Source organism: Bombus pyrosoma, linkage group LG12 (genome assembly GCF_014825855.1).
Source record: "Bombus pyrosoma isolate SC7728 linkage group LG12, ASM1482585v1, whole genome shotgun sequence".
Classification (NCBI taxonomy): Eukaryota; Metazoa; Arthropoda; class Insecta; order Hymenoptera; family Apidae; genus Bombus; species Bombus pyrosoma.
Window position 1 is genome coordinate 3,335,122 of NC_057781.1, and position 23,258 is coordinate 3,358,379.

General features: G+C 37.3%; 2 protein-coding genes and 2 long non-coding RNA genes across 4 annotated transcripts in view; 3 read left to right on the top strand and 1 right to left on the bottom strand.

Moving 5' to 3' along the window:
• The window catches only part of LOC122573321 (follistatin-related protein 5-like), a 46,895-nt gene extending 30,700 nt beyond the window's left edge, over positions 1-16,195 (bottom strand). Inside the window, exon 1 of the mRNA XM_043739497.1 lies at positions 15,741-16,195. The gene's annotated coding sequence lies outside the window, so the exon portion shown is untranslated. The remainder of the gene's footprint in view (positions 1-15,740) is intronic.
• Positions 29-9,790, top strand: LOC122573323 (acyl-CoA Delta-9 desaturase-like). Its single transcript, XM_043739501.1, has 6 exons — positions 29-119; positions 7,243-7,457; positions 7,981-8,111; positions 8,198-8,403; positions 8,791-8,973; positions 9,095-9,790. The coding sequence occupies exons 2-6, from the start codon at positions 7,244-7,246 to the stop codon at positions 9,357-9,359; spliced, it is 999 nt and encodes a 332-aa protein (XP_043595436.1). The 5' UTR covers positions 29-119; position 7,243; the 3' UTR covers positions 9,360-9,790.
• Positions 16,196-16,427: 232 nt separating the features above from the next.
• On the top strand, positions 16,428-17,859 carry LOC122573313. The gene is made up of 3 exons (XR_006318704.1): positions 16,428-16,538; positions 16,844-17,205; positions 17,281-17,859. It is a non-coding gene; the product is annotated as an uncharacterized LOC122573313 (long non-coding RNA).
• A 1,822-nt stretch (positions 17,860-19,681) lies between these two features.
• The window catches only part of LOC122573587, a 130,837-nt gene continuing 127,260 nt past the window's right edge, over positions 19,682-23,258 (top strand). Inside the window, exons 1-3 of the long non-coding RNA XR_006318784.1 lie at positions 19,682-19,926; positions 21,101-21,437; positions 21,725-21,816. This is a non-coding gene — a long non-coding RNA (uncharacterized LOC122573587). The remainder of the gene's footprint in view (positions 19,927-21,100; positions 21,438-21,724; positions 21,817-23,258) is intronic.

The window sequence follows — 23,258 nt, forward strand, 5'->3', positions numbered from 1 at the left end:
CCAAGGGAATCGCTGTGAAACGTTATCGACAAGTTCGATGACACGCGTCGCACCGGTAGTGCTAGTGCTGTGGTGTTTAACTGGCTTTCTAAGTGGCTGGTAGTCGGCCGACACGGTGGGTGAGTAGAGAGAACCCCGAGGTACACCGAGTAGCTTGACGGTCCTCGATGTTACTCCGGTCTCCGGTGTTCGCGGTGACATCGGCGCAGACAAGATGTATCGATTACTGATACTTAAGCACACCGGTGTGTACGATGAGTTGGACGGCTACCGTCGTTTAGCCAGCAGACGAGACTGTCGAGACTTCGCCGTTCCACGAAAATGTTCCTCTCTGATTACGAGCCAGAATAACGTCAGCTACCCGGTTTTCCAGCGCTAGCAATTAGCCGCTACGATTGACACGCAATTAGACTAGGAGGCAAAACAGGGAATAAAAAAAGTAGGAAGAGGATCGAATATCGAGAATACTCATTTCGAGAGTTTCTCGCAGAGTGAACTAATTGCGACAAATCAAGGATATACGTGCGTACAGTCAGCATGTAAATATACGCGTGATAGATAGATGTAATAACTTTGTGGATCTTCCTTTGAAACGATTATTTAACCATGTGGTGCCGTTACGTGTAATCGTTACGTTTAAACCACCCGTGCTATAAGGTATGCCGTGTTCGGCGCGTTGAAAACAGGGTAACGTCTTTGGCAATTATCGATAATCGATAGATGATGCTCCATTGCGATATATTTAACGAAGAACACGTGTGTATAGCTTGATAATTCGTAACAGCTAATACAGTGGTTTCGACCGAGTGTTTGATAAGCTAGTGTACAGTCATTAACATTTGATAAATGATGCGCTATTAAAGGATTAGCTAGCCGCTAGTTTAAACGTTGATGACCATTGATGAATAAATATCAAGTAAATTAGACCATTGTACGTATCCGTGACACAAGTATGTACTGAATCATTCAATATTGCTTTAGCAGGGTATACAATACTATGAATGAAATGGCGAAATTTCGTGTCACGAAACAGCTTGAAACAAGAACCGCTAGCCCGGATAAACGAAGTAAGTTGAAACGCTTGGAAATAGAAAACAATTCCATTGCATTTAAAATCATGATAATTCGGTCAACTGATAATGACAGTACGAGACATCAATCTCGTTTTATAGATACGGTTGCTTGGTATTCCAGGTAGTTAGGTACATAGACGAGTCTGTACTCCGACAAACCAGTTAGAATCCTAATTTGCTCATCAAAGTCGGTACGCGATACCGAAGCAATATGTATATTTGTGTATGTATTTTGATCGGTTCTATAATGATCGTACAGAATTGCTGATGGTTATGCAAGCAATTCCCTAATGAGGTATTTAATCCTAAATTTGTATTCTCTTTACTTCTACAATCAACGCGTTTGCAATTATGTGTTTTTGCCTATACGTGCATAAATAATATTTTTCGTCGTTGAAATCCATAGTACGAGTTATTAAACACTGCATTAGCGGACCAGTTGCTTTGAGAATATCTCAAACATTAGATTTATGGAATATCGGTTATTAATTTACTATATCCGCGCCAGCATATTGTGGATGTTTGTCAAACGATCCGAAGCAGCCAGAGAATTTTCGAATGTTCGGAGCGTTCAGCAATATAGGAGACGAAGCGATGTTACGAAGCTTGTATCTACCCTGGAACAAGCCACTACGAACATTTTCCGTGATGCTGGAACTTTGAAAGATTATAACTCGAACGGAAGCGTTTACAAACCCAGAGTTTATACCACGTTGTTTCGTTACCACTAGAACGCCGCATGCGAAAACGGGGAAGCTCGTTTTGGCAGCAACATGCAACATGGGATGGAAAGTTTTTACAGTAATTTAACCTCGATTAATTACCATCTATACAGGTACTTTAGAGAAAATCGATAAAATTCAATCAATTTCATTAATGGATTGGGTAGTTTCTATTGTAACTTCCTTCATCGCGTTCCATGAGTAGAATACTAGGAAATGAAATTTTCGCTGCGCTATGGTTTCATTTTTGTATTTGCGCGCATACAGCGCGTTATCTTTTATTCGGAGAATCCATTTCCTGCGGGGCGACAAATATTCCAGCTACAATAGAACGCAATATCCTGCACAAATCTTTCAGCACTATCACGCTTTCGGGTACCAATCTTTCATCCACTCTAAACTCGATCTATGTATTTTAATGGTTTATTGCTCTTATTGCATAGAATGTAGCGAGATAATCCACTATGTTTCACTTTAATAAATAATAGTCTTTGCTACTAAGGTTTGCTCACGTCCCTCAATATTATTAGAAATATGAAAAATATCGAAAGTTTTGAGTGATGGTCAGGGAATGTAGATATATAGAAAAATCGAAAGTATCTCTTACTTAACGTGCATAGTCGAAATTACACGCGTTATGCCGGTCAAATGACTTGTAACGCTTGCCCAAGCATTCGTTTCTTTTAAAGTACTTAGCTTAGACGGTGTGACTAATAACGCCATTTCTTTATGACTCGATCGATTTAATGGATTGTCAAACATTTTCCCAGCGAGAAAGCGATTCTTACTTCCGAATAGAGAAATGAGAAGAATGGATGATACAGAGTAATCGGAGAAGGACGTAACTTTTCGCGTAAAAATAAGTTAAAATGTAGAATAACACTTTTTCATAGCGCGTTTTCTTTTTGAGAAAATGCAGTCTTAAATTACTGTTGGAAAAAATGAACCGGTTCTAATGAAACCTGTCGTTACGAAGTCCACAACTTCGTGATTTCATTAGGTATAATTGGTCTGCGACATATGTATACATCATATATGATATATTTTTGTGAGTTATAGCATACTATGTCATTATCCGCTCAATTTTCATATTTGATTTTTCCGAAAACAAAGCGTTGTATGAAAAAATGTTATCTTATACTTTGATGTACTTTTACGTGACGAATAACGTCTAGTTGGATCGCAATTTCGGATTCAGCCGTGTAAGAAAGACAAATAGATTCGCCGTCACCAATTTGTAGCTTTCACTCATTATCAACTCTTCAACCCTGCTCGTAAAAAGACGCAAGACATTAACAAACGTTAAACGCGTTCTCCGGAAACTTACTTTCGCGCTCATCCACGCCGTTCCTCCGATTCTTCTTCTTCGCTAACGAACGAACGTCCCCGGAAATTCGTGGCGCGTTTCTCAAGCTGCAATTTCCTCTGTTACTCCCATTATAACCCTGCTGGTTACACAAATCGCAAAGGCATCATTAACAGATGAAGATAATTACAAAGCGTTACCCGTAGCGTTGTAGCGTAGTGTTATCCACTGGCTTGAGGCAATCGAGCATGGATTTAATATCTGCGAATAGTCACGGTGGTATCACCGCGTGTTCGTGCTACGTTGATACCGGAAGTCGGGATATGAAGCGAAGCGATTGGAAGAGAATGCAAAAACTCGAGAGATTTCGACAGTACGATATTTCGACAGGACGTTCTCGATTAGATAAACTTTTGCAATAATTTGTTTGCGAAACGTTAATCGAATGAGTGGATTTAGAGTCTAAGCATTTCGAGACTAACGGGACAAGACGTCCCGAGATAACTGTTAGGAAGTTGCTAATTTATTCTATTTAGACTGCTGATGTTTATGCATTTATTTACTACCCATAAAGTTAAAAGATGCAAAAATATACGTAACGCAAACAATATATAGAAATACAATAAAAATATTAGACGCGTAGCGATCTGAAATTTAACGAGTAAAATAAATATCCGCTTAATTTCCATTTTAATCGTGTTCAGAACAATTGAAATTTGTATAAACATTCACGGTCTTTATAACTTTTGATATAACAATTAGGAAATGGGAATCACGCAGGCATTTGTTTCATCAACTAAATAGCGCAAAAAATAAATTCGCCTCGAAAGGTTAACTTAAAATTATCTCGTCGCCCGATTCCCAACGACTTGTCCATGATCATTTCTTTATTCATAAATGGCCTATTTTTAAATATGTCATTTCGTTCCATATTCGTTACCTATAAAAATTGTTACACTAGCAAAAACTATAATCATCCTAACTAAAATTGATTCGTCTTCATCAACTTTTAATTCTTTAATTATAAAAGATCTTGATTAAAGGGTGACCTGGTAAACTTTAGGATTTTAAATATATTTAGACTTTCAGTTTTCAAAGTAGATTCTCAGGATTTTTGACGAGAATTTTAATTTTGTTGAATCTTCTATAAATTGGCATGAAAATGATACGTGCAAGAATATATCCAATTCCTTCTAAAAGTTAATAAAAAGGCCTAAGTGTTGCAATATTCTATTTCCGCAACAATATCAATTTTAAACCTGTTCGCGACCTCCCTCGCATTAACGTTGAAAATTCAATTGAATTTGTCAGGGACGTTATCATGGGTGACATCGTTGCTACAGGCAGGGTTTCGTTGCATCGTGAACGAACAACGCGAAAACGGACGATAATTTCAACGAACGTGCACTCGTGTCAGTTTCGACGATAGTGTCGTTCGACGGTCCATCATACGTGGTCGTCGTTACATGGGTACACGACCACGGATCGACGCACCGATTTTTATGAACTGGCATAGAAAACGAAAAGGAAATTGCCGTCGATGTCGAAAGACGCAATTTTACGAGCGAAAGCGGGGCAGGCTCGGTTTGATGCTCGCTATGCGCGGCGTACCGTAAATCACGGTTCCCCGAATTTCGAAAGATGCTGGATTGGAATAGAACACCATGTGGAGTAACACGCGTAATCATTTAATGACCAAAGTGATTAGCAGGTTGAATATATGAATTTTGTTGCATACAGATTTGTGAAATGTACATTAAGACCAACCGAATTAATCGCAATTGTGTGTGTGTGTGTATGTATGTCAGAAATGCATTGAAAAGTACGAAAAACACGAAAAAATGATGAAACATCGGCAATCATTTCGATCGGTCGACAGACATATATTTAAGGTAGAGATAAATGTAAAATGTCTGTTTATGTCACAATATACAGTGATCGATATACAGTACGCAAAGATCTATGTAATTCGTTCGTCCTTGTGTAACTGATTTATCAAAAGAACGTAATAACGGACTTCGATAAAAATCCGGCAGAAAATTTCTCATAAAATCGTTTACACTTACGTATCACCATAAAATGGCTTTAAAACGCGATTCAAGGGAAATAAAGTTTTCCGCTTTGCTCTGAAGAAATGAAGCGGAATGTCGATAAAACGTTGGAACAAAGCGCGGCGTACTAACAAAAACGCGATTGAAACCCGCAAAGAACCACAAATATGCCAAATGCTAGATAACCAAGATCGAAGAAATGCTAGATTTTAACTAAGGAGGGTCGACAGACCTTCCATAATCTATAAATCTATAGGACGATGGTATAGAATGCCTGGAATCGTAACTGGTTCGACGTCAAACTGTTACGAACATACGTATCGGTTAAGGAACAGGAAACTTTCCATATATCGTTGAATATCTTTTCCGCGCAGCGTGCTCCCGGAAGTCGCAGATGTCCGCCATGTAGCTTTATGCTCCGATCACATGCAGCGGACACAGAATCGTATATGTGTCATCGGTGTTATTGAATTATTAATATAAAGCCGGACATTTGCCCAAATGCGTTTCGACCACGTTCCAACAACAAAAACGGTTAATAAAATTCCCGCCCTCACGAGGCAATTTCATTTTAAAGCGATAATAGAGGTGATAATAGAAATGATAAAGAATCTTGAGAATCTTGTCACCGCTCTCTTTGTCTTCTAATTTCACTCTGGAATAATTCAGGTTGTACGAAATTGTTTTAGAATGCATTAAACTTTTGATTGAATCCGGGTGCTCGACGTAAAATTCGTGCAACGTCACTAAATGCTCGTTCTTTCTTTCACTTTGAGTGACAGTGCCAATTAGTTTGCAATTTAAACTTGAAACAAACGAATATGGAATATAAAAATATGGAATTGATTGTTTTTCAAGTGGATGGGGATTTATAGCTGAGACGAAGACGTGGCTTTTTTATTTGTATCTTACACACTATGTTCAAAGAAAAGAACTATTTCATACGCAAAAGATCTCGTTGACTTAAGTTGTAAAATTTCTCTAGTAATTTATAAAAAGAAAAAAAGAAATTTGTTTCACAACTCAAGAAATCACAATCCTGAAAATAAACATTCTCTGTAAATAATTGGATCGTGTTGTAAAATCGTTGAAAATCTACTCGTAATTGTAACGATAAGCGGTTGATTTGTTCGCCGTCTGGAAATACTAGCTTCTGTCGTGCAAGTGGTAATAAAGATTACCAGAGATTAACAGATACTTTCTTGGTGTACGGGCGACAGCATTTATATATAAAATCGCCAGCGCTATTCAAGATCTTTCCACGCCATTTCAGATCGATTCAGTTACTTACGATATTCGTCCCGGAACAAATCGTACAAATTTCGCGAGTAATCTAATAGACAGAGCCAATTGTAACGTAGAAAACATTATTTATTTTATCTCGTTTACGCAGCAATTCGATTCGATTGTTTAGCGAACAGCAATTGCCGTGAATGAAAAATGGCTCCTGGAACGACTTCGGAGTTTATTTTAGTTCTGGCATTAAACGAGCGTTCAATTAAACGGAGATTATTAAGAGTGCTTATCGCTTCTTGAAAACTTCAGTCGTGATTTATTTCACAGGCTCGCGAGTGTATTTCTACAAAATTTATATAAGTCTATGAAGCAGCGTCGGCTCGCGCGATTCGTCCCAGACCTTGCACTTTCTTCCACTGCGAATGCAAAATGCCTCGTAAAAGAGATGGTTAACTTCCTTATATCTGACAAATTATGCCTATCGAACGGGTTACGCGCCCGTGAAGCTTAGTAGCATATGTACAGCTATATAGCAATGCATGTTTCTATCCTTTATGCAGAGAAGCGAGAATCGATGATGTAACCAAAGTGGATGCAATTACTGCCTTTATATTGTACGTGTAATTTATAGTCATATCGCTGGCTTAATGGTTAATCACGTTAATTAATTAATGCGGCCATAGTAAGATAATTAGAGTATCGGTAATATATTTAACGAACAGAAATTTTACACGAAGGCTGGTCGTAAAATTTGATCGGAGACCGGGGAGAGGATCATTTCTATCGGCGTTTTAGCACGCGTATCTATCAATTTTCAAATTAGGAGCGAAAATCGAGTAGCATCTCGTTCCAAGAATGTGTACCACCACGGTAACATGGTACGAAGAAAAGAAGGAGGCGAATCAGACGATGGAGAAGGACGTGGAACCGCTTCCACTGCCAGTACGAACCTCGGCCAGCCAACGGATAATATGGCGAAATGTGATTGGTATCATTGTGCTTCATTTCCTCGCCGTTTACGGTTTCGTGAGCGGTTATCGAGATGCCAAGCTTTGGACGTGGATTTGGAGTAAGTACATATCGTGACTCGTTTCTACTTCGTACCGGAAATTCGCTTTTCTCCTTTTTCAAATTTCCTTCATTCTACCTCTTTTATTTTTATCCATTCAGAATTTCAAACAAACCATTTATTGACGCATCAAATATTTGAGTTTGCTGGAAAATCGATTTTTATCCCATTTTTCTCTCGATTCTATCCTTTTCTTTCAATCTGCAAGCTTGATATTTAAGCATCCTGCGCTCTTCTCGCCCAAATATTCCTTTATCCCCTAGAAAATCTTTTAAGCTTGAAGAAAGTAAGAAGTTAAGAAATTTATTAAATGGAAGATCAATTAAGAAATTAAGTATCGATATGCGTGACTCTCCATTTCGATTTCATGTTAGACGTATATACCTTTTAAATATCAAAAGCCCTATTGGCTGAAACGAAAACGAAACTGAGATATAAATATTCAAGGATCGTAACATAGACGTTAACGTATCATCGACTTGCGACGAATTTTTCATGCTTTTTATCTTACATCATCCTGAAGGTTTTGCGTACGGTGTCGTGGCTGGTTTGGGAATAACGGCAGGAGCTCATCGCCTGTGGGCGCATAAAAGTTATTCCGCCAAGATTCCTCTGCGAATATTTCTTGCTTACTTATATTGCATGGCTGGTCAGGTAGGTTAATCTCTTCTAACTTTCTGTGTTCACGCTCGAGGAAGTGTCTCGAGCAATAATTTCATAGATGTTTCTTGTTCGATTAGACGCATTTTTATAAATGGATACGAGATCACAGGACGCATCACAGATACACAGAAACAAATGCAGACCCACACGACGCGACCCGTGGATTTTTCTTCTCTCATATCGGCTGGCTGATGGTTAAAAGGCATCCAGCCGTGAAAGAATACGGCAGTAAAATCGATATGAGCGACATCACTGCGGATCCTGTAATAAAATTCTTCGACAAGTAAGATATTTCCTCTAAGCTAGTTTGCCTACACGTACGGCTGTCGGAACGTGTTCGCTCATCTTCATGTTTACAGTGGTAATTCAAAGATATCAGTCCTGTTCTAATGGATTCATGAATTTCCTGGTCCCTTTACGAGCTCATGATTAGCTTCGCGTTCCTTAGGAATTTTGATAAAGCTACACCGTATCAAAGCATCGAAATATTCCACTGAAAAGACACGTAACTCGCAAATGAGAGCCGGCGAATATGTGTTCACGTTACTGGAGGCCGAGCCATGGAAGCTTCCAAGATCTCGTTTGCGTTAAAACAACGTGAATTACATTTCGTCGCGACTAGTCAAACCGTGAAACGCGGCCATTTGGGCATTTTGCTATCTCATTGCAGGTATTACGAGGTCATCATGGTTTCGCTGTGCTTCGTACTGCCGATATTGTTGCCGGTGTTCGCGTGGAGCGAAACGTGGTTCATAAGTGTTCATGCGATGCTCATTCGCTACGTCTGGTCGTTGCACGCCACTTTTATCGTGAACAGTTTCGCCCACATGTGGGGAAATCGACCGTATAACAGGCAAGTTTTGGCGCGACTCACGCCGCGCTACCTGATCACGGGGCCAAGTTAATTAAAACTTGCGAACGACGACGGAGTCGTTTTTCAAACGCGATTTAACCTCGTTTCTACTCGGCTGCAGGAGGGTCAAGCCAACGGAAAATCCAACCGTTTCTTTCTTCGCGCTGGGTGAAGGTTGGCATAATTACCATCATTCTTTCCCGTGGGATTACAAGGCTGCGGAACTGGGCGCATATGGCCTGAATCCTACCACCGGTTTTATAGAGCTGATGGCGCGCTTAGGCTTGGCGTACAATTTAAAAACACCGAAGAAAGAGCTGGTCGATCGAACGACACTGAAGAAGGGCGATGGAACGGACAGCCTTTGGGGACATCGGAGACACTGAGAGGATTTCGTATCGGGAGCGATATAGCCAGGTCGTAAAACGAAGCGTTAAAATAAGGTCACTAGTTGATCTAATTGCAGCTAGGGTTATGTGCATTTTGTATGCACGCTGGCACTTACGTACATCAGCTTTCTGAAATTTCTGACAGTACAATGATAAGTCATAAAATTGATAGAAGTCAGAATTTTGTAAAATTCGAACTGATCCTGAGTCGACATAGTATAATCCTGGACGAAACTCTGGGTAATTGCCTATGTCCTTCAAATTACGTATTTCAATTGTGTTATATATTTTACTGACCGATTTTGCGATCTCACTATATCGCGTCCATTTACTATACATATTAATTTTTTTTATATGACTGCAGAAGAAAAAACAGCAGCCTCGAATACCAAATATTATTTTTATAAAGCAAAAATGTGGGATGGAAATGTTCTTTTTATTTAAATGCTTTTGTATATTTTCGTATTTGTAGAGGGATTTATATGCTTCGGACGTCACGCGAATCCTTTTGCTGTTATCATTCCAGGTTTATTTAGCGCGTTTTCGCATCGCGTATCAGACCAGGTCAGGTATATGGGTGAACACGTACGCGTATAATGCTAGGCCGATGTTTATGTAGAAGCAAATAGTTTCCTCTACGTGTATCTACCGTACTTATGTTTCTCTCGAATTAAAGCCACCGCAAGTGTTTTTATAACGAAACCGATCACAGCAAAATCGGACAATCTGTTCAAATATTAAATGGCGCTGAAAAAACATTCGTTTGTTGGTCGTAGAACGTAATCGAGATAGATTCGCGTTAATTAGCGAGGATATTGAATATTTACGATGGTATACTATATACTGTAGCGTGCTACAGAGTACAACGAATGAAACGAAAACGAACAGAATACCTTCACGGAAGTTCGTCTCGAAATGCAAATAGCATTTGCAAATGAAACGAAATAAGGCTTACTTTACCAAGGAACTTTACGAATTTCCCGTTGTAGCATACACAACCGTCAGCGCTGAGCTGACAACAAACTTTAAACACGGTTCACCGTTTGCAAGCTCCAAATTCTGCCACAGTGTTATATAGGACGTGAAAATTATTTATTCGATACCATGTACTACTATATTTCTGAACGTGAAAAGTAACGTTTCAAGAGCATTTTCGAAAATACGATAGCGGGGCTTGTTACGCATCGCGTTGTTCATTTATTCAAGGAGTCTGTAAGAGTTGTAGAAAAGCGACCTTGTTCTACCTTGCTTTAACGGTGAAAGCATCAACGAAGGGTCGTCGTTTCGGAAGGTACGTAATGAATGCTGCAGTAATGAACCGTGTTTAGCCTATGTATTCGGGCGTACACCTATATACAGCACGGTTATTTCCGGTTGGTACTCTGTGTTGTCCATCTCTTTGTCCCTTAAAATGTAACTTCTTTCGTAGAAACGTAATTATCAAGGAATAAGCGTCAATTTCTCGGCAATAAATAGACTTTAATATCGATTAATCGGAGGCAAAACGCTTCTAATCGAGCCTAAACCAATGTTAATTAACGAGCATGCAATCGTCGAAAACGAAACGATTTCAGATAATTTCGGCACGTTCCGCGTTCGGTATGCATGAGGCTCGTGTAAATTTTCATCAGATGATCATTATTGGTCCGTGTTCGGTAATGATGGTCGCGCGTATTTTGCGTACGCGCGGCAGCCACTTTCACTCGTCGCGTTCCGACACGCGGCGCTTGCATATCGCGCGAATTATTCAACGAAACGGCGGAAATTAATTATCGGCGCAACAACGGTTACTGAAGCTTTAACGATGTAGTAATTACATGCTGGCTGCTCGCCGTACTGAGAAAACACGTAACCGGTCGTGTTTGTAATCGTGTAATATTTCGCAGATTTGTATTAGCTACGCGATAGATATCGCGCATAGATTACACGCTTTATAAATACCGGCGGCATTTCTGCTCTCCACGTGTTCGTTCTACGATATTGTTCATCTATGTTCTAGATTACCGTTGGTACCACCCCCATTTATTTTTAGGCAGACAGAGAGGAAAGGAAAAAAAGAAAGAAAGAAAACATTGCACGAAACTACAGGCTATCGTAAAGTCGGGCAAAAATACACTACGAGTTTCCATAAGTATGACACGAAGGCAGCGCAGTTATAGCGACTTTTCATATTTATAGCTGGACAGGACATTGTTTCACCGTATGTACGGCTACTGGCCTATAGTATTTTTATCTTCGACAGTTATTCTCGGATGATAGGTAGCCGATAATAACAGCGTAGAGACTAGTTTTTTATTAGCTACGCAGTATCATCGTTTTGGAAGAAGAATGCGCTAAAAATGGAAAATGGTAATCGATGAATGTTATATTTCAGAGAACTAAAAATGTATTTCTAAAAAATCACGCAATAATTCGTTAGGTAAAATTTGTCGTCTAAATTAAAATGCAAAGTAGCTCAAACAGAGGGATGAATCATTGCTCTCATATCGAGCTAAGGGTATTTATATTCAAACAAGGATGTCATGGAAAATTAACGTTTTTTTTACGATCCTATTCGGATATGATATTTATTGATTCTGATTACCTTCAATTATGGTTATACCTTAGTCGGAAACGATTTCGCGGAGAATCACTTTTCTACGTTTCTCCGGTAAGTCTCTCGTGTATTGATTAACGATAAGAGATGAAATCAGTGTCTGCGTCCTCACACTATGCGCCGTGTATTTCTGCCATTCCCTCGGCATCGTCGAGTATTTTCCTCTATGAATTTGTTATGACCATCGCAATAGAACGGATCGATAAGACACATTCTGTCTGTGCGCGCCTCTGATGTGTCTTTTACCGTCGCCTCGAGGCGATGGAATAAATTTGAATCGCATATATGTACAGACAAAGGTCGTTCGTTGATCCGATACGACTGGAAAAATCAGATTTACTTTGTTTCACTGTTCTTTTCTTGACCATATGCATACACGTTTCTAATTTGTAAGCTTCCTTCATATATGCTACTAATTATTCTTGAATTACCTACTGCCAAGAAAATTTGAGTCACTGAAAAGAAGCGCGTTGCAGCGGAATTAACGATTTAATTAGAAGAGAATTATGATTGTGCAGCGCGGTACGGGCTTACAATAACTATAAATATGGTCACAGTCTTGCACAGCTTAACGCCTTGACGGTGATACATCAGACTAGTTATTAGGCGATAGCGTGTGCCCAAGTTATGCATTAGCGGGTCTTATTTCGAAATATGTCTTTAAAAAAAGAATTTATACGCACGGGTATAATTTACGTATATTTACGGGTATAATTACGTAGTATTATATAGTAGTATTACACTAGATCGCTCAATTTCATGCTCACATTTACTAAAATTCTAATTACACTTATACACCAATAAAGTTTACCAGCAGCTGTCCAGGTTTCATTATTACTTACTGATCCCATATATACGAGGTAAAACAGAGGTGAAAGACCAACTGTTATCCGTAAAATACACGCTTGCCCCTTGAAACTGCATCATGGAAATAGAATATTGCGATGGAATCAAAGAAGGAAAAGCATCATCACGGTAAATGATCGACTTTCGAAGCAACAGTTCGAGGTTTAATCTAGCAAAAGGGAAGGAAGAACACGAGATCCACCGAGAGACGATCAAAGGAGACATTACACCGTGCGCTAAAGCGCAACCAGAATAGAAGGGAACGACAAACCGCGGCTGTGACATTTCCGGCTCGTTTCGTAGGTCGTAAAGAGAGGTAAAAGCGTAGGCATTATGTGGATCGAGCTCCGAAGGCGACCAAAAAGCCGGTGATAATGGCGTAGAGAGCAGTGGCGACTCAAAGCCGACTCGGCTCGAAAAAAAAAAAAAAGAAAAAAAGAGGAAGAAAGGGAAGGAAAGAGGAGAGGTTGCAAGTTGGCGAGCGATGCGATGTGCGAACCGGTGGTGTGCGGTGCACGGAGTTACTTTCGAGCATAAGCGCGCTCGTTCGGACTTCCTAGTAGCGCATACGAAGTATTGTTTGGAAAGCAGCTCATCGCCAAGAGCCTCTCGTTAAATCTCCAAGAACTTTGTTCGTCCAGCTCTCGCTCGAGATCAATACGACTCCTAGTTCAGCTACATATGTAGTTACATGACAAAAGTTCTGAACTTTTGACCCGACGGCGACCATTGTACGGCCGACAGACGTCTATTCCATCGCGTTTCCCTATTTTCTTCTATTCCGTGTTGCACATTTCACGCGTCCAGGACCGGCACAGCTGGACCACGGGGGTGGCATTATCGTTTTGCATGTGGCTCCTGCGTACGTATGTATAATGCATGGCTGTTTTGAAAAGGTAATGCAATTCATAACGGAATACTGTGATGCGTTCCGCTCGTGTTTTCCCGTCTCCAGAAACCACCGGCGAAAATAATAATGCTTATGGACCTTAATAATCATAAAAATGCTAATGTTAATGACGTTGGGGGATGTGGGTGGGAGTTGGCGGTGGCCGTGATATTAATGGAGGGATCGTCGTAGTGCATGGGAAACAATAATAAGAACAATGAAAACGGCCACGACAGCAATGAGCACGAGATAATACGAGGGAAATGCGAGGGTGAAACGAACAGTATTGTAGTTGTAACTGTCGCCCAAGCTAGACCCTGTGAAATTGTTTAACGAGATCACTCGGATTTTTCATCCTTTATATGCCTTGAAAATAAAACGCTCGACTATTTGTTTATTTACAAGAGAACATTTTGTGGCAACTATCAACAGTTTTGCAGCAGATCGATTATTTCTCTCTTAGTGTATAGCTACTCGATACACAGGCATATATTGTATGGAGTTGAATAAATAAAAACATCAGCGGTTTTGATTAAACAAGCCTCTATCGTAAGAACAACTAAACGACGATGATACCACGTATTTTGCCTATATTTTCTTCCGTATCCAAATTAATTTTCGTTCTAGCGAAAGGTGAACAATTTTAATTTAAAAAAATATTTCTCGAAAGAGACTTAAATTGCCTTTTAAGCCACAGTCCTAGCTTGCAAAGTCTATTTTCTTAAAGATCGTTTGTCAAAATCCAGAAATATATCATATATAGCGAGTTGCTTCATTTTTTCGTCACATACTTCGATACGCCAAGAGATCGTGTATTCCTTTCTTTCATTCGACACAAATGAAAATCGTGAAGAAGCATCTCTCTACCTCCAAGATACTTCTCCCTTGATGTGTATCGTTGAAGTAGTAGAAAGCAAAAGGATGAGTCGTTCAAAGAAGAACAATTCCACGATGTCTACGATCGAGGGATCGAGTTTCCTTATGGCGAGTAAAAGAAAAGAGTAGGAGCGACACGAATGCGAACTCTTTCAATGAGATACGTAATTTTATCGATCTTCTCGTCGTTAGTTAGTTCTCTGCAAGCTACAACGTACGACGGTGCGCTGTATGATTCCGTGACCCCGAACGTTGGGACCAAATGGTAAAAAGTGCAGGGTAAAAGGATCCGTTCTTTTGCGAGAAAAGGAAAAAAAAGATAATTCTATTGATCCGCATACTCCGTCGAGCGGTCTGTTCCACCGACGGATAAATCTAGTATTTAGCCTCGCGTATCTACAGGTGGAGGCGCCTGCGCGTCATGCTCAGATATTCGTAGATGTCACTCACACTTGCGTGATTACAGATATGCAGCTGCCTCTACGTGTTCATTCCACGCGGCCAGGTACTCGCAGCCAGGATTGAGGAATTATTCTATATCAATTCATCCTGGACCATGATATCTCATTTTATTTTCCACTACCCTACATTTCTCTTCTTCACATGGTTTTTCTGGTCACTACCACGTTTCTGACGTTCGTGCTTTCATTTACGCATTTTTTGATTACGTGGTCTACTAATAGGTACGGCTGTACTGTGAACGAAAGTTGTCGGTTTATTTTTCTTTTACGACATTTATAACCACCAGTGCACAGTTACATTTAAACCGACAAGTTTTCGTTTCGTATTTGCTCAAGGTTTCCCTGTTGTGCTCGCAATGTTGTTGTTGAGTTAGCTGATGCATGATTGAAACATGATTACACGGTGGACTTGATACAATCGTGACGATAGTTTCACGTGTAGGTACAAGCCTACGGTGAATTGTACGCGAACCTTCCGCTAAATTAAAGGACTGTATAATCCTTAAAAAACCGGTGTATAGCTTGATTTAAGTAAAAATTTATTATGGGAGCTAGTTTGTGCGAAACTTCCGAAGTACTTGAGTCATAGACCTTTAAATCAGTTGCATTAAGGGAGCACGAGTTTAGTATCCTCGTGCTCCCACACGAAAAAGTTTTAGATAGTTCGAGAGTAAACATTAATCTTGTGAACTACAAATTATTTTACTCACCCTGTGTGATTAGTTCCGTCGAGACTGCTTTATAGTAACAATCTTCACGGCCACTTTCACAACCACCGCCGCGACAACACTATGCGAGTTTGTTTAGTCCAACCAAAGTTTCTTAGGCATTTTCGCATTGGTCTAATAATACGTTTCTCGATTTATGAAAAAGACGATCGTATATCAAAGAAATTCCGGAATTTTTTGACAGCGGTTTGGACAAAATTCGAATCGTTCAAACTGTATTCAAAAGTTATGGTTTCATCTTTTCATTTAGTTACCCACCACCGATCTAATTGATAACCTAGATGATCGCATTGACGCGTAGATCGATGTTCAACAAAACGAATACGCGATCGTGCAAGCGTATAAACAAATACACGAACGTGCGCGTGTGTGAATGTGTGCGCGTGCATTCGTCGATGTGATTATACAGGTGAAACCTACCGACCGCAGTGATAGCTTGGGGTGTACTGAACATGAGGAGAGGGTTGGAAAACGATGTAGAATCTAATCTAACCTTACCTAACAGAGTGGTAGTGGCGCAGCGTGCGCGCTTCAGTGCGCTTGCGTGGCCTCAGCTTCGCTTAAACTTTTCCGGCAATTTAAGCAATTAGGAAGGAAAGCGGGAACGGGATTAACTAATGCGTTCGATTCTTATTGTATAGCCATTACTTTTGTGCGAAAGTGCTCCAGCCGCCGAAAGAATCTCACGTGCAAGCTTTCTTACGGGATTTGTCGATGGGATAAAGTTAAACGGTTCTACGGTCAATGAATTTGAACTTTCTTGGTTTTACCGGGATAATTGTAAGTACAATTTATTAAAGTTTGAATGAAATAAAGTAGATCCCGTTACTTTACTCAATTTGCCAAGTTAAGAATAACAAAGGGAAAATTTGTCATAGAACTAAGGCTATTTTAATTTAGGAACTATATATATATATATATATTTAATAGATGTTTGGAATGGACTAAAAGAAGCAAGTGCACTTAATCGATTGTGAACAATAATATAATTTAAAATTTGAATATAAGGTTATATTATGTATTTTTATCTAACTATATGTTTTATTTTTGTATATTGATAAACTTTGCTACTATCGGTATTTCAGATTTGGTTCTTCTATTAGCAGTAGCATTACAGATGAGGCACAAAATCAACCTGGCATCTTACGGGACTCTGTGTCGCATGTACTGAAATACCGATCGATCAAAACAAATTGCGAGGGTGCTAACCGTCTGTGGCTAAAGCATTGACAAAGAACAGAATATACGTGACATCATTGACTAAGTCTCCGTGCAGATGAGCGGCATTTTACCGCGCAATCCCTTTGCGATCTGTTATATCTACCATTGTTGTTCTTAATAGGAAAACGAAGAAAGACATATGATAGCAACGATATCGAGCGGACAAGAGTGATTTACGGCAAATTGCCGCAGTGACAGCGGGTTGGAAGAACAAAAAAATGCATATGTACGTACCTTTCTTTTGTGAAACAGAAGAATTTTATTTCTTATTCTTTCTTTTTCTCATCTGCACCGAACCTAGAACAACGACTGGCGTCAGTGTACATATTTGATTAAACAAGAACAGAAAGGGTCTCTGCGCAGCGTTCTTTTTCTATTCCCATATCGCACCCACTTACACGGTAACGTATGACTCGCATACTCTATCTCTATATCTCTGTGCTAAGAACAAAATAAATGTGATATGCAATGCTTTTCGTAGGTCTCACTCGTACCCTCTACTATTTTTGTGTTACATGCGTCGTTAGCAATTCGATATAGTATAGTGATTTGAATTAAGAGTAAAGTTTTCTATGAAATTACAAATAGAATTGTAAACGAAGTATGGAGTTTTACACTTCTACATACTTCTATCTAAGAAACTCGCAACACAATTTATGGATAACTCAAATAGATAAATTGCGCACAAACGAAAAGAGCAAAAGAATCATCAACAACTTGCTTGTGTGGATAAAGGTATCGATCAAGTACTTCAATCTTCATAAATATACTAAAACTATACTTAAAACTAACAAAGCAACTTAAAAGTAAAGATTTGAAAGTAAGATTTAAGACTAAGGTTAAAATTTATACTTAAAACAAAGAGTAACTTCGCCGTTGCCTCACGCCGTCAAACAATCAGGTTTAAAATTAACGTAATTTAGATCTTAGAACTAAAACCTATTTAAATGTAAAACTAAACTAAAAATAGATATTAGATAGATATCAACCTAATGTACACTAGGACGTGGTCATACTTGCTTTTCATATCAAAGACCTTAATTTAGAACAAAATTTAAGAAATTAAACTATATAACACAGGTACCCCACGATGTCCCTGTAATATCTCACGGTGTCCTACAACTGGCGCTAATAATTTATTAACGAATATCTATTGTATGATTAATTAAAGCTATGACGCACGCATTGCACGTTGTAGGCTTTTAAGCTGAGAGTCAAAACTAATACTTAAACCTAAAACTTAAAAGGACGCATACATTACGCAACATCTATCTCCCACGCTACGTTATAAAAACATTGTACAATAATTCGCTGACAGCATTCGGTATCACAAGAGACCTCAAAGTTTCAACGGGAGACTCCAGGATTGACCATCACACGATTCTTGTCTCGTCATTCGAAACTTACACGATCCACCGTCGGAGCTGCTGACTGATGATACTGCGATAGATTAGTCAAGGATTGAGATAATGTAAAGAAGAGCAAGCATTAAAAATTTTCAGGTATCTATTAAATATGGCAAAATTTTGATTTTGCCTTCGTGTACACATAGAAGTATGACACACTCCAACTAAACAAGTGGAACTTCCGATAGGAGGAACCACCAAATAGGATTACGAAGCATTAGTCCTAGACTGAACAAGTGGGGTTCACTCCCGGTGGGATGAACTACTGAACAGGATTACGAAGGACATCAAATTACTGGTCTTAACCCTGTCCGAGTACCGAAGCACCAATCGGGTAGGATCCTCAATTGGACTCTGTAAGCACCATGGTCGTGACGAGAACTCCCGCGACTCGATGCAAACCGCAAGTAGTCATTGAGCAGTCATCTAGATAAGGGGATCCTTCGAGCGATTTATGAATACAAGAGGTTGTCAAGTGCACGCTGATCCGTGCGTATCCGAAATACGCACGAACGAGTACGCCACGTAATAATTCGAAGGAATTGAGCGATTGCGAACCGATAAATCGTAAGATCGACTTATGTGATAAACGCATGGGGCAAGACAGAAGAGATTTTTATGTTTTGTTCCAAATTAAATAAGCGTACCATTGTGCGCAATGGACTCACAATGAACTTAACATATGTATCTATCTTATAATTAAATAAAACTAAAACACACGCATCCTGTGATGTTCCCGAGATATCACACGATTTCCCATGACGTCTCCGAGAGGTATGTCAGTCCAGTCTAGATTATCAAAGGACTTCGTAAATAATTTTGAATGATCTAAACCGGACTGTATTAAAATAGTTCTTATCTTAATATCGTTTTTCAAATAGTAATATATTCCTAATATTAAAATTAATATTATATTAGTTCTCTAATACTTACAGTAATATTTAGAGGTACTAATATTTGGAAGACAATATCAATTATTATTAATTTAAGCACTTACGTTGTTTTATTTAATTAAAGTGGAACATTACATCTGCTATACTTAAATGTAGTGATGTTACGAAAGAAAAAAAATTATGGTGTGAATTCGTTTATTTTTCGTAGTAATTAAAATAGAAATAAAAAAATTGATATAATCGAAAATATAATTATAATAACCACGTATGTAAGCAGAATGTTAAAAAATTGAGTCAATTCGATGATTTGGAATTTTGTAAACATTTATATTATTCTATCAACTTCATTTAGTTACAACGTGTTTATTTAAACATTTACTATATATTTCATTTAATATTTGTATAAAATTGAAAATAAGTAAAATCACATAGTTTTTTCGAGATCAATTTGCTTCTTTCTTATTGGTCATATCAAATTAAATTTGTGTGCACATATATATAGAAAAATACATGTGTGTGTATTTCGTACAAGCTCGTACCACTTCCCCAACAATTCCCGCGCGTACGTTTGGCGTGCAGTATTAGTGCGTCGTTGTAAACAGTAGTTGAGATGTTTAACCTCATCTAACATGCGTCGTTAACCGCTTTGTAAGTATATTTATAAACTTTCATCAGCTTTATTTAATTACTTATTATATGTTTATTTAATAGTTTATCATTTTTGTTTTCTGATTGATCGAATCATCCTTGTATTACGAATTTGTGACACAGGATGGATATTATTACTTCATGGAGCTTTATCTTATTATCATTAATTTTGTTTAGTATAGATTTGTGATTATAATGATTATGATAATATGATTACGTGAATAACTAAAGGAATAAAAATATTTTCAATGCAGATTTGGTAATGTTGAGTTATTATGATAGAGGCAAACCTATATATGTGAATTTATAGCAACTTTTTGTAACTATATTTGTAATTTATGAATGTGTGTACTATTTCATAGTAATCAGTATGTAATAATATAAAACTGATATTGTGTAATTAACTCGCATATACTACAATTAAGTGATAAGTAGTTTCATTTTAAGAATACCAAAGTGAAAATAGAGAAGAATAAAGAAATCATTCTTTCATATTTAAGATATACATACGTATATTTTGCTATTTCTAATTTTTGTTAATAATATTTATTATTTTTACCAAAGAGTTGCAATGATAGATGACTATGGACAAGTTTCGATCTTAATGTTAGATCCAATATTTGTGAAGTGTTGTAGAATTTTATTTCATAACCTTTTTTCATTGCAAGCATTATCAGGTATTTATCAAACGTGACAAAATTTATTAATAGCAGGTATGTTTTGAATTTTCATACTAAATATTCACAATTGAATTCTTGAAAATATTTATAAATATTCGGAAGTAGAAATATTTTCTACTTCTACTATTATATTTTCTATTTCTATATATATACTATATATATTTTCTATTTCTACTTATATTAAATATAAGTAAGAAATATTTTAGAATCCTTAAACAATGAATTGAATAAAAAATAAATTTTATACATTATATTTTATATTAATGAAAAGTGACTAATAATTAATTGGCACATTTAGCTGTATTTTCTTAAATGAATGTAAGAACAATATATTTTATTTGATTTTATTTTTTTTACTTGATTTCGTGCTTGCCTCTGCTTTCCTACTAATATTTTTTTTTATTTTATTATTATTTAATTCTTTACATTCACAATTTGTCCAATTTGGACATTTGGTAGAATTTCCTACTAATATGGCTTTATTTTTATTTCAGAGACTGTTTGTGATCGTGCGCGATGCGATCAGTGGAGTCAGCGTTTACACATTAGCTCTAATTAATTGTATTGTAAATACAATTAGGGTCACAGTTAATTGTATCTACAGTATATTGTATGAAAAATACAATTCATTCGCGAAATTACAGTCAATGTTTGTTCGTCGATTATAATTCAAATGGCCGCGTTAATAGTAGTCTTTTATTTTTCTAAATAATTTTTTTTAAAATAATTTTTTTTTAAATAATTCATAATATATAGCTTTTTAAGTATTCGTTCTCTCAGAAACTCAAAACCTCTCTCAAAAGGATCCATCCTCTACATAACTCAAAAATGGTAAGTTTTTAATTTATTTTACCCTCTGCGATCTGATGAAAAAAGATAATTATGGAAGCTTTAAATCTTTATTTTTTTTATTGTAATAAAACCTTGATGTAATTTTAAAATCTCAATATTAAGCTGTAAAATAAGAACGTTTAGTATATTTTAGAAATCATTAGAATCTGCATTTTTAGTTAGATTCAAGCTTTTAGATTAGAATTACAATTTTTATCGTTATTACAATTTTAATGTTTGTTATCACTAAAACGAATTTAATAGAGTCTCGTTCTTTTTTACTAAAGACTTTTCACAACCTCCACATCTACGATAAAGTTTGATGACGGTTTCTTTTGGGCCACACCAACATTGATAACAACGTTCTCCGCATCTAATCGTAAGTTGCATGCATTTTTGTTCCTCTGGTTAATCAATCATGTCTTAGGGTAAAGGGTCTGAATCGAGACCGCCGTCTGGTTGCATTACGTAGATTCTTTCAACCAGCATAGTGGTCACGGGTATTTGTTATACCCGTGAGTAGTAACATTTCCTCTTTGTGTTTTATCAGCTTAGGATGGGATTCTGTTGTTCATATCGCGTTCTCTAGTAATACTAATTTTATGTCTGATGTCTGATATTAATATAAGCTTAGTAGAATCGAAATATATTCAGTATTGATATTGAAAAACAAGCTTTTGTGAAATATTGAATATTGCCGAATATTCAACGCAAAACTATATCATCTTTTTTAAAATTATTGACCTAATTAAATAATTAAAGTAGTATAAATGGAGATATTTCCTTGTTATATCGATACTTTAAAATTGTCTTCAACATGTAATATGGTTTCGTTTATGATAAGATTGGAGATACATCAGTATTATTCTGAGTAAGACATATGTTAATGTTAAAATTACCTATCTGAATAATAGTTCACTATTTTATAGAGAGGTCCTGTATCTCCTTGATTGGATCTCGTTTGACTTTGTTATAACTCTCTTATGGTAATATCTTAAACAATTTAAAGAATCGTTGATTTTTATGTTATACAAGGATATGTATAATTTATCTTATCTATAATTTATATATATTATTAGGCGTAGTTTGTTGCTAACTTCTTATTAGAATTTAGTTTCAATTACATATGACAATTATAAATGCTGTCTAAAATTTTAATATTATCACAGATGAGTCTACAGTATACCGTATACGAATATATAGAATTCTTCGTCAATGGTATTATAGACGAGGTCAATAATTCTATTCTACACTAAATCGGTAATGTCGGGAATGACATTAAAATGGTAAGGTTGGTGGTTGGTACGGTAGAATATATTGTGATAGGTAAAGTATGTATATACATCTATGATCAACGATTAGTCAATGATGGCACTTAGTTTTAATTCCTGTCATTACCAGCATTATCAGTTTATAACTCGTTTAGATGATACGGTTTTTGACTGATTCGATAATTTTACAGCATATGCTTATACTTTATTTGCCATACAAGATGGATGTAAACACATTTTTCATTATGTTTTGGTATTACCGACCGTCGTAGAATAAGAATCAACAGAAGATATTGGATATTGTAAAAGATAGATTAGCTAGAAAGTGACCAAATCGGTAATTTCACGATAAATACATTTATGAAATGTATGTATGTGCTACTAGCAAACGAACAGTTGAATCGATAAGTGAACGATTTGTCGTTGTTATGAATGAGCTATTATAGTAACATTTATTACACGCTTTATTGAATCCATTAATTTATATGTTTTAAGAGTTGAACGTGCGGCGAAGATACAAAAATGTGTGGACACTGCTCTCGGCTGTTAC

Bases quoted from the DNA above. Each gene is read 5' to 3' on its own strand.
- LOC122573323 (XM_043739501.1), top strand. From the start codon at position 7,244: ATGTGTACCACCACGGTAACATGGTACGAAGAAAAGAAGGAGGCGAAT. The intron at 8,112-8,197 runs GTAGGTTAATCT...TTGTTCGATTAG, and splicing joins TATATTGCATGGCTGGTCAG to ACGCATTTTTATAAATGGAT. The intron at 8,404-8,790 runs GTAAGATATTTC...ATCTCATTGCAG, and splicing joins GTAATAAAATTCTTCGACAA to GTATTACGAGGTCATCATGG.